Source organism: Gasterosteus aculeatus, chromosome 2, assembly GCF_964276395.1.
Source record: "Gasterosteus aculeatus chromosome 2, fGasAcu3.hap1.1, whole genome shotgun sequence".
Taxonomy (NCBI): domain Eukaryota; kingdom Metazoa; phylum Chordata; class Actinopteri; order Perciformes; family Gasterosteidae; genus Gasterosteus; species Gasterosteus aculeatus.
In genome coordinates this window covers 20,419,706-20,432,371 of record NC_135689.1, presented here as the reverse complement: position 1 = coordinate 20,432,371, position 12,666 = coordinate 20,419,706, and the positions used below count along the sequence as shown (strand labels likewise).

Sequence of the window (12,666 nt, the reverse complement as noted above, 5' to 3'; positions counted from 1 at the left end):
ACTTTGTAATCAGCATACACGGATAAAGCTGAGCCATCTTCCAATTATCTGATTCCAATTTGTCAGAAAAAATGTTGGTCTGTTGGCAGTGTACAAACAGAACAAGTTAATCAGTTCTTAGTTTCATACAGATTTTTATTACTTAAAATCTAACACCATCAAAGTTTTCAAATCTAAAAATCTCTTGTTGATGATCCTCTAATCTGTGATTGTGGGCTCTATGAATGACTTCACTTGACACTTGTCAAGAAAGAAACTCATCATTTTGGTGGTGAGGAGAGCAGCGAGGTGGGTTAAAAACGTCTAACGCGGAGCAGATAGCGGGACAGCACACCAGAAAATACCTCTACTGGGACGTTCTTCTTTCATCTCTAACAGACAAAAAGAGCTGTGGACAGATCTAAAGCACAGCACAGCATTTTGAAAGAAAGGGTTTGGCACTAATAAATTCATCAGTTGTTGAGCCAATGTAGTCAGTTCAACTGGTCAGGGCCTATGGAGCTAAACTGAAAGCAGATCGTGAGTGTAATTATACTGGAACTAATATGATTTTCAAAATGACCCATAATTAGTTTCATCCAGCTCTCTAGAGCTCCTTCAGTCATTGTCCCAATGTCTTGGTCAAAGTGGGGGACATTATTGTCAGTCAGTCAGCACAGGACTGTGTCTGATGAGCAGTTTGATAAACAAAGGGTCCGTGCCAAAAAGGAGGAAAGGATAATACTATTAGAATGCTTTATTCTAAAAAAGCCTAAAAAGAGTAAACATACAAAGATGTCACTAAAACAAATAAACTACACTCACAAAAAATAGTAGACAAGGTCACCTTCCTTTTGGAACACCAATGGTGGGTATATCATGGGTTGATTCCAGTGTTTTTAGTTTTCCTATATAACTTTGACAACTTCTAGGTTTTAAAAATGATTGAGTGATATATTAAATATATGTACAGAAAATAAATAATTGACTAATTAAACAGAAAGTATACAAAGTAAATTAGAGACTTCCATTATTTTCTGTATTTGCGTTTCTCTTCCTACTGCTGACAGGTGTTCTATTCATTATTATAATACGGGTAGATGAAATCCAGCTTTCTGATTGGTTGAGAGTGAGTCAAAGGGGGAACATTATTGAGCCATAATGTACAGTACCTGTTTACATTGACCTGAGCATTCTATATCACTGCACATTCAAAATATCAGTCCTATTTTGCGCGACCGTTTGTCGTCATTTCAGTTTTAGCACAGTGGGGATCGGCGAAAAAATATCGGAAACACCGCAAATGATCAGTTTCGGGTAATGCAAGCTTTTTCAAGCGATCTTGTTTTTTTGGTGCTGTTGGTCTGTTGCGATGCACAAAGGCAGCTATTTTCTTATTATTTATAATGTCACTGGTAACCGTATTATAAATGCAATAAGGCACTTGAGGCAGTACTTCTATCAATAATGTAACAGTAACACCCTCGAACTGTTACATTATTGGACGATAAAGCCTCTCGTACCTTATTGCTTAACTATCATACCCAACTCTGGAATTCCTTTGTCTATCTGGACATATTCTGTCCGGATAAAGGGGAACCTCTTTGAGAGTTCTGATTTGTAAATCAGTTCATGTTACTGGTGAAGAAATAAATCAACGTTGACATTTTGAGAATTGGCTGAAAAAATCCCTAACAGGGTATAAAACATGGAGATACCAGGCTAACAACACATTTACGTGATACTCATGGAAAACCTTACTTTGTTAGAGTGAAGATAAACTACTCTAGGAGAGGCTTTTGTGCCGGCCTCACGACAGAGAAACGGCAGGAAGGAAAATCTGGATTTTTTCCTGAGCCTGGCTCTGTTTGGCCAATTTGCACAATTCAACAATTTTTTTGATTCTATGAAATCCGACCAACGCCACGCAGAAAAGAGCAACAGCTCCCTTACGGCCAAAACTTGCGCAGAACTGTGTAATGTAATTGCTTGTGATGCGCACACAATTGCCGCTGGACACATCTCACTCAAAAAATGCAGATTAAATTGATATATATATTGGAAATAAGCACCACCACGTGAAGATTATCCTGACTAATTTGCATAACATATACTTGGTAGAGTTGTGTTTGGAGCATTTTCAAACAGATAAATTGAGATTTACCCAATTTTTTGAACAGTGTGAAGATATTTGTTTATGGTGAGTACAGGATATTCCTGTTGGTTGGTTCTGGCTCGGTTTCGGACTAAATTTGGAGATACAGTTAAGATGGAGAATGTACATATTCTGAGAAAACATAATTGGGTATTCATTTCGTGAGAAATGGCTCTTGCTAGAATATGGAATTATACCTATCATTATTCATGTTAATTAATACAAGCTAAGAATGTATCATTTTACACCACAATAAATAACTGGCTTTGGATGGTATTGGACCACAATTGTTTAATTATATTTTCTTTCAGGGGATCTGCGCTTATATATCTATGTGAGAACCAATTTGAGTTTGACATTTTTTTGAAATTTTTTGAAAACTGAGTATAATTCAGGCTTCAAAGGGCTTCAGACTTGGTTTTAAGGTTCAGTCTAGAATTCAGATTTTTGTATGTAGAGGGTATTTCTGTTTGACATATAACTGCAATGTATTTGCATTATTTCAGTAAATAAATACGTGTGTGTGCTGTATTTGCTGCACATGATAATAATAATACTTTTATAGCGCTTTTTGGGGTACCCAAAGATGCGTTACAATATAAATCTAAGTAAGAGAAACATACAGATAAGAGAAATAGACAGAAAAAAAAAAAAAAAAAATAGAACTGGAGAATGAGTCATGTAGGGGTTAGCTTTTGAAAGCGAGTTTGAAGAGGTGGGTTCTGAGGGCTGGTTTGAATGATGATACGGTGCAGTGATCTGAAAGCATAGATATCTTTCTCTACTAATCATATTTTATCGTTGTTACAATACAAGGCTGTTATATATACTGCAGTACAATCGCAAACCCTCGGAGTGTGTGTGTGTGTGCACTATGTTCCCATTCTCCCGATAAGACATAGCATGCCAATCGAGGGATCTGGTGGAGACAAAGATGAAGTCCAGGTTTAGCCCCTCTATCGGCTTTGGGCGTCTGTCTCATTACCATAATCTCTGCTTTCCATTATCAGCTGGAGAGAGGAGCTGACCCTCCTGATCCAGCGGCCTGTCAAACTTTATTCTCCTCCATTCTGGGTATCCTTTATTGTGCTGCCATCCAAACTGATCGTAGAGCTCCTGCAAGCGTGCATTACCAATCCACCAACGCTTTTCAGGTTTTTAGTGCAGCTACCCGGACACCCCGGACTACACTTTGCCATTAGCACGTCCAGTTATTGTGAGCTTTGTTCTCAGGTCAGTTTACCAATATGCCCTCATATTACCCTGTATTTACACAAGCAAGACAAATATAAATGCAAAATGCATATGATTTTAATGCAATTATTGTCAACAAATGTCGCACAATGTATAACTTATTATTCTCCATGGTTTAAAATAATATAAATAATACAAATGACTTTTCAAATTATTTAAAATTTCCAAAATCATCCCTCATTTTGCAGACTTTGCGCATAAACAATGCTAAGATAGGACAAAAGCACCAATCAGAGCCCTAAATGCCAAAAGACAAAACAAAAGTAGATATTCAGATAAACACAACTGATTGGGGGAATATGGCTCAGTGGGAAATTGTGTCAAATTTTGCACCTGTTTTATATTTTTGTTGGCTGTACACACAATTTGCACCTAAAAGTCTGGGGGGGGGGGGAATTGGCAGGAGCATGATTCCAAAGAAGAAAGAAACAGGTAAACAAGTTACAACAAGCCTTACGGCCGCTTTTCTCATTCAGATGCTAAATAATTGGGCTGAGAGGAATAGCCATTGAGAAAAAACAGTGAGACGAAGAAGCCTCATTTTCTGTTACCCCTCCCTCTCTTCCACCTCAACCCCTCAACTCACTTAAATCCAGCAGCATGTGGAGGAAAAACAAATAGAGTCCATCCTGTCACAGCAGCACCCCGAGGACAGAGGTGCCTTTTGGAAAGTGATCTGCAGCGGCCTTAAGTGTTGTCATGCTGAGTTAGTGCCAAATTGCTTTGCAGCAACCCCCCCTTCCACACAGACCCACACACACATCTCTACACCTACCTACCAGCTGAAAACAAGACACACTGTTGATGGATATATGTAGTTGTATATGTTTTTACCTTATTTTTAAGTAAATTGAGAAAGAATTGATTTAATTAATGCTGCAGCATGTCCTGCGGCCACATGTAATCCGTTGAGAATTCTCTAGCAGGAGCTTTCAAGGGGGGCAGTTAAGGGGGGGATACAAAAAGATATTCTCCCTGAGACTCTTCTAGTGGCCTGTAACGGGAGCCTTGCACTAATCCCATAATTCCTTGTTTAATTAAACCACAGAGCCAACCCCTGGTTGCCTAAGCTACTTTGATGGGCCTTTTCTTTCCTACTGCATCAGCACATGACCAACTTCTTCACACAATGAAGGCAAGCATACAAACAAATACCAAAAAGGGGAGAAAATATCCATGTCTGCCATCCACTCTCTACAGTCAATACCCAAAACTCAAACACCACAATACATTTTTTTGACGAACACATTTACATTTACAATACACATATATCTGCTTCACTGGAGACCTACTCGCTGTTCAAAGTGATTTTAAACACCTAATTCATCAAAAGTTTGAGCATGGGGGCGACAACAGGGGCCTTCCAAGTTCATGGAGTTCATTGACTAAAATCTGTCTATAATCTTGGTTTCAGTCCGGCAGATTGTGAGGCGGTGTCTGTTGAATTATACAAAATGCATCAAATCAAAAACCAAACCAAATCAAATACTTTTTCAGTTTGTCTTTATTTATTTTTTAATGAAAAAACAATGATGAACAGCGCTGCATTGATATATTTGTGTAATTGCATGCCTTTTCAAATTGATTTTAGACATGGCACGTGGCATTTGGGGATTTTTGTCTTAAAATAGTTTTTATTCTTCTCTGGCATAACTTTTTGTACCTCGTCGTTGGACCACTAAAACCACTGTGTTGTATTGACAACCAAAAATTTTCTTTCTCTTCTCACATCACAGCATAAAATCATTTGGGGGCCTTTATAAACATGCTATATATATGTCCAGCCTTTTCTCCCCAACATGATAATGCAAGGTATTTTCTATCTGTAACTGCCTCTCTACAAAAGCAAAATGAAATGAGTAAGTAATGAGTAACTAACTTATTGCTTATTTTAAAGTATTTTGTTACCAAAATTGAAGCTCTATGTATCATTAGAACTGCTCTCTAGTCCGAGTAATCAGTAGGCAGTCTCATTCAAAATTGATACCTGCAAAAGTCAGATAATCTTCCATGGCTTGTTCTGAACAGTAGCATTGACACATTGTGTATGTGAAATCCGCTGCACAAAATATATTTTGGGACTATTTTCAGCCTGGTGTGTTTGTCTGGGCTGCCCTGAAGCCCATATTTGAAGAATGGTGCTACACTCAACACCAAGGTGGTTGCGAGAGATTAGCACCGCTCAGTCCACTGTAAATCTCAGTACCTTGCTCAAGGGGATGCTGAAATATGCGGGTTTCGATATAGAATTGTACTTATTAAACACAAGAAAATCGTATTGTTGTATAAATAACCTCACAGTGAAGCATATCGTATCCCCTATCCTTCTGCCTGCCTTTCTCTGTATTTGGAAGAAGTTGTGCCTTACTTACTGTGGTAATGTACAATGCCTTACAAGATTTCCATCTTGAGAGAAATAGTGGACGAAACTAAGCACAGAACAGACAATGGACAGACCATGGAAAGGCATTATCCTGCTTGTACCCCGCTAGCTTACCAAAGAAAAACACTTTAGTTTTTTAGTTTTACAAACAAAATCTTAGGCTTCTCAAAATTCATTGCCTCCATTTCCTTGGTATATTCTTTTGTGCAACTCTGCCATACACTAACAAATAAAAAACCTTATAACCTTCTAACAACAGTCCATCTGCCCTGCCTTCAATTAATCAATATGATAAGCGGATACAGATGATGGATGTTTAACAAATAGAAAAGCTAGCAATTGAGCAATATCATTGTTCCCAAATCAATAACAAAATATTCACAAACAAATAAGAGGCCACAGCACACAGAGCCGCAGTGAGTAGCGAACTGAATAGCGGAAAGGATGTGAGAGACCGTTTATATATGGCAATTCAGAGAACAGTATTAACAATTTAAGCATACTCATTTAGAACCGTTAACATACCGTTACTGTTACAGTTACAGACTGGAGCAAATCAGTAGGAATCCATTATCAGGAATCAATGGACATCCTGCAGCCAATCACAAGCGAGTATTCCCCAAGAGTAAATCACTAATTTCTGCTACTGACCCAGTGTACCACTGAATTTGCTATTGATGGACAATAAAACCACAAGGATTTGTAACTAACAGATGAGATTCAAATGGTGGGACACTCTCTAAAAAAGATGGTCAGTTGTCAGCTGTCTACACCTCTAGTGGCCTGGTGATGGTGACTGGAGAGTGGGGGTGAGCTATAGTTTTGAGTAGCGTCTCTCTTAGATTAGACATTTTATTTCTCCATTGCTGATTGTGAGAAATGCATTATTTTCCAGATTGCATAGTTGTCATCAACCTGGACTCTTTTATTGTTGTTCTACCATCTGAAGAGCTGCACATTTTGAAAGTTTAACCCCAATAACAATTAAATCAGCTAATTGTAATAAGTAAGTTTATGTGAAGTAGTGTGATGTTGTCATACTGGTGCTTCTATTCAAAATGCCGACTTTCAAACCGTAGACGATAGTTAGCATCCAGGTAGCTTATTTGAGACATTACTTTTACATTACATTACATGTCATTTAGCTGACGCTTTTATCCAAAGCGACTTACAATAAGACAGGTATCTCTCTTCACACTCACATACTTTTTGAAACAGGCTGCGATGAGTGATGTCTTATGTGTCCCCACAATGTGTTTGTCCAGGCAGTCGGGTCGATGAAGTGTCGGACGTGGAGTCAGAGCCTGATCTTCCCCTGAAGCGGAAGCAGCGCCGGAGCCGGACCACATTCACAGCAGAGCAGTTGGAGGAGTTGGAGAAGGCTTTTGAAAGAACTCACTACCCCGACATCTATACCAGGGAAGAGCTGGCCCAGAGGACCAAACTCACGGAGGCCAGAGTTCAGGTAATATAAAATCCATAGATCAGAAGCAATTTATAAGAAAACCATGACACTTTTCACTTGGACCACATGGACAATGTAGATGGTCCCATTCCATAATGTGTGTGATGTGGACGCAACGTGGAAGGGAGCGTGTTGTATGTCATTGCTAAAATGGAACTATTGGTTAACTATTGGTTGGTAAATGTTTGTGAGTGGAAACCACATTCTTCCTTCGAACAGAGGGCTAGAGACAATTAACGCAAGCTGTGATTAGCTGTGACAATGATGTGTGAATGTTCATTACTGATGGGTATGGAGCCAAATCCAGGTCAAAAGTTTTGTTCATTTGAAAAACAAATGTGAACCTGAAAGTTCAAGTTTTGTGGTTGAACATTGAAAAATACAACAATGTATTCAAAATAAAAATAAGTGGACGAAAAATATTTTCGGAATGAATATAGTTTTGACTCATTTTATTTTAATAAAATATTTTTTTTCAATCTTCATATATATTTTTTGATATTCACTCTATTATATTTTTCGGTTGCAGATTTCCATCTCCATACATGGGCAGGTGTCTCTGTGTATGGTAGTTCCTCCCATCAGAGTATGAATGGGTGAATGATGACATTAAGTGTTGAAGCGCTTTAAGTGGTCAGAATCCCAGAAAAGATAAAGTTTAGTTTATCTTACTATCCAAACAACAAGTTAACTGTTTTGGATTTGCTCTTCTGACTCAAATAAGTATCTTTCTGTTCTGTTCTAATAAACATGCACACAGATTGTGATTGTATTGATTTGATTTTTGTACAAGGTGTTTATTGATGAAAATTCATGTTCACCCTCTTAGTTCAGAGTGCATTTTTACTAGGTGACATCATTCAACTGGATTACCTGGATCTAGGCTAAGGATATTCTTTCTAAATTTTCTTTCTGCTAGATCACTTCTATATCTGCTGTTCTTAAGCTATTTTGACTCCTTGTTGGTATTGTTTCTGTGTTCCTACCTCAAATTGTATAGCTAGGATTTGTTTTTTTTATTCAGGTTCATGGTCAAGCCTTACGTCCCTGCCCGCTCACTTCGCTCTGCATCTGCCGATTGCTTACTGCTTGCTGCTCCGTCATAAATAAATGGTAAATGGACTGTACTTTCGAGCACTCAAAGCGCTTTAACACTTTATGTCATCATTCACCCATTCACACACCAATGACAGCAGCTACCATACACAGTGCCCCCTGCCTATCAGTAACTAACATTCACACACTACCCAGGGATCGGACTGCCAATCCTTTGAAAGGTGGACGACCATGCTTCCCCCTCACCCATAGTCGCCCAGAATCAGAAAAAATACCAAAATATGTCAGACATACAAGGAATTTGACTTGTGGCGGTTGGTAAATAACAACCGACAGTAAGACAATGGACAACAAGACGGATTAGAAAACATAGTACAACAACAACACAGTGCAAGAGGAATTTAAATAAAAAATTAAAGTTAAAAAAAGGTTAAAAATAAAGTGCACCAGCGAGCAGAAAGTGACACGTGTACGTGCATGTGGAGTGACCGGTGGAAAGGGATGTCAGAGTCAGTCATTGGGGGACCCAGGCTCTGGTAACGTACAATGTCTTACAAGATTTCCATCTTGAGAGAAATAGTGGACGAAACTAAGCACAGAACAGACAATGGACGTGTACGTGCATGTGGAGTGACCGGTGGAAAGGGATGTCAGAGTCAGTCAGTGGGGGACCCAGGCTCTGTTGATGACTGCTGACGGGAAAAAACTTTTTGTGTGGCGGGAGGTCTTAGTCCCGATGGACCTCAGGCTCCTGCCAGATGGAATCAGGAATCAGGAAACATTTGTTGCCATAATATGTCAGACATACAAGGAATTTGACTTGGCAGTTGGTGCGTAACAGCAGACAGTACGACAATGGACGACAAGACAACAGTGCACGAGGAATAAAATAAAATATAATGCTAAGGGTTAGTAGTATAAGGCTATGGGTTAGTTAAAAAAAATAAAATAATAAAAGTTAAAGATAAAAAGTTAAAAATATTTTAAAATTAAACAGAAAGTGACAGGTGAAAGTGACAAGTGAAAGTGACCTGTGCAGTGAGAAAGAAAGTGAGTCAGACAGTGGGGGACCGGGCTCTGTTGATGAGCCCGACTCCCGACAGGAAGAAACTGTTCGTGTGGCGGGAGGTCTTAGTCCTGATGGACCTCAGCCTTCTGCCAGATGGAAGGGGCACAAACAGGTTTTGTCCGGGGTGAGAGGGTTGGCTACAATATTTTTAGCTCGCTTCAGGGTCCTAGAAGTGAACAAGTCCTGCAGAGACGGCAGATTGCAGCCGATCACCCTTTCTGCAGAGCGGATGACACGCTGATGTTCAGCTCCCACTTGAGGTCTTGGGTGATGATGGAGCCTTGGGGGGAACCGGTGCTGATGGTCCGGGAGGCTGAGACATGTTTCCCCAGCTTCACATGCTGCTTCCTATCGGACAGGAAGTCCAGTGATCCACTTGCAGGTGGAGTCGGGCACGTGCAGCAGGGAGAGTTTGTCCTGCAGCAGTAGGGATGATCGTGTTGAAAGCAGAGCTGAAGTCCACAAACAGGATCCTGGCGTAGTTTCCTGGGGAGACCAGATGCTGGAGGATGTAGTGTAGGGCCATGTTGACAGCATCGTCTACAGATCTGTTAGCTCTGAAGGGTACTTTTCAGGGTACTGGAAGCGAACAAGTCCTGGATCGAGGCAGATTGCAGCCAATCCCCCTCTCTGCAGAGCGGATGACACGCTGTAGCCTGCCCTTGTCCTTGGCTGTGGCTGCAGCGTACCAGACGGAGGAGATGGAGGCGCAGAGGATGGACTCAATGATGTCCGTGTAGAAGTGCACCATTATCGTCCTAGGCAGGTTGAATTTCTTAAGCCTCTGCTTAGCTTCTTGGTGACCCAAGAAGTCCTGTGTGATGATGAAGCCCAGAAAACGGAAGGAATCCACAGCGGTGACGGGGGAAGAACAGGTGCAACTGCGTTCTTCCTAAAATCTTGTAAAGTCTTCAGAGTGTTAAGCTCTAGGTTGTTTTGGCTGCACCACCTGACCAGAGAGCTCCTAAATGGTGGATTGAACCCCACAACAACATAAGGAAAACTTAGACTGAAAGCACACCTCTACCGTCTATACCTGTACTAGTTAGCACTTTAAACGGCAGTTACCTCTATCACATTTTTAGTTTGGCTTTCTCAAAAAATGTGTACTTTTCTGGTTCTGTACCCTCTTGATTGAATGCACTTTTTTTTTAAGTCACTTTGGATAAGAGCGTCAGCTAAATGGTAAATGTAATGTAGTTCAACACAGTTCACACATACACACAGTAGAATGCCAGAGACTTCATCAGCTGTTCCCTTCTCAGCTAGAGAACCTGGCTTTGGTCTTGGTTTTGACAGCTTCCCAGTGTCCCAGTAGCGGTGGAGAAAATACTGTGGAGCTCAACACAGCAGCTGTTTTCAACGGTGGGGGCTGCATTCCTCATTCATGTCTCACTCCCTGACATCTTGGCTGGAATCTGTGTTTCCCACCACTTTCAAGACCACCACTCATGAAAAATACACAGCAGCTCACTGAGGGGTCGGAGCTGTCTCACGGGAGCTTTAATCTACAACAGCAACATGGATCTATCAAAACTTAGGAAAACTGAGCGATACACCACTATGGGATGGATACACTGGAACCTTTCCTTGACATACACTTGTCTTATTACAATAACTAAACTAAGGAGGTGGTTGAAGGAGCATTTTGAGGAACTCTTGAATCCAACTACTACGTAGTCTTTCAGAATCAGAATGAGAAGCAATTTATTGCCCCTTATTGTACACATAGAGGAATTTGTCTTGGTGAGATATAATAAAAAGTAAAATAAGATGAAAATATAAAAGCAAAAATTAAAACAATACAAATAGATAAGATAAGTATGTTAAAACACATGACGTCCATCTCCAGAATAGAGAGGCGTGGATAGGTCTTAAGTCTTTCAAAGCGTCAGTAGAAGGCAGAGGCAATTAGGAGAGACAAGTCAGATAAAGAAAAAAATGTTTTTTATTAACAGCCAATATGTGATTAAAGTCTTTTTCGGCAGTCTTTTTGGCAGTCTTTTACACTCTACAGGTGAGATTTATGATCGACTGTGGTCTGCCCTGCTCAGCAGAAAAAGAACCCCTCTGTTGAGACCAGATCTGGAAGTGGTGGCAGGGATGTGGCTGATAGATTGATTCGCTGATGAAATAGTAAATTGACTGTACTCCCTCTTATTTCTCTTTTAGTTTTTGAACCAATCAAAGCTCTTTAACAATACAGGTTTTCATTCACCCATTGACAACCAGTCCTACACTGATGACAGGTGCCACAACACAGCCTTGTCAACTTGCCCATCAGTAACTAACATTCACACATCGTAGTCAAAGCAGCTAAAAATTGTTCTTCCAATGAATAAATGGTTCATTGACCGATTTTATGAAATGTGAAAAAGGTGTACATGTACACAAGATCCCAATGGAATCAGGGTTCCTAACCTTTTTTATTTGAGGATCTTTTAAAACATTTACATGCACAGCAATGATTGCAAAAAAATCAGGATAAAACAAACACCTGCAGGTGTACAACACTTAACTTTGTTATTAATTAATGTTATACACTAATCTGTGTGCTGCATGCAACCCGAGGATTGTTAAAACCTTAACACTGGGTACAGTGGAACGCAGCTTATTTAGAATAAATTGATGGTGTAGGAAGATAAGCTCAACCATGTCCAAGCCGTTCTCGTCGTCTTCTTTTACCGGGTCGGGTCGGGTTGTCTTGTCTTGTCTTGTCTCTCTCCCCCCTTCTTCCTCTCTTCGTTGGGTTGTTTGTTCCCCTTCTAATGCCCCCCTTAATTACTGAACTGCTCCCAACCTTTCCTTGTTAGGCAAGAAGTCCATACAATACCAACCCCCTCACCTCTCCCTGTAATCTACCATAGTATGTTTTTTTTCAAGGTCTTCATCTGAACCGAAGATTTCTTGGACCAAACACATGTTCTGTTAGCGATATATCTTTTTTTCTTTTTGATAGACTAAGCTGTCAAAGTATGTATTTTAGATGTTGTTAGATATTGCAGCTATGGTTAAGAGAGTGCTTAGTGTAAATTACTTTTAAAGTGTTAGGCCCGCACCATGGGACGACACAAACCCTTGTTAGTGCAAGGTTAAGACTGCAGAATATCTTCAAATCAATCCTTTCTGAATTGACTTGCGCCAATGCAAGTCAGTATCTCTTCAAATTAACTTTACAAACTGACTCTGCTCAGTGCAAAATTAAAGAAAGTATCTTTTTCAAACAAACTTTTCCGAATCAACTGACAGGATTAAGGATTTAGGCTCTCCGGCTTTAGGCCTCTCCAATCCAACGTTCCCCAGAC

At 40.1% G+C, this 12,666-nt stretch overlaps 1 protein-coding gene across 4 annotated transcripts in view; it reads left to right on the top strand.

Moving 5' to 3' along the window:
• Positions 1–12,666, top strand: part of LOC120829213 (paired box protein Pax-7) — a 56,849-nt gene that overhangs the window by 18,168 nt on the left and 26,015 nt on the right. For all 4 annotated transcript variants that reach the window (XM_040193158.2, XM_040193161.2, XM_040193159.2 and 1 more), the window contains exon 5: positions 7,037–7,236. In XM_040193158.2, the coding sequence (XP_040049092.1) occupies positions 7,037–7,236 (200 nt within the window). The remainder of the gene's footprint in view (positions 1–7,036; positions 7,237–12,666) is intronic.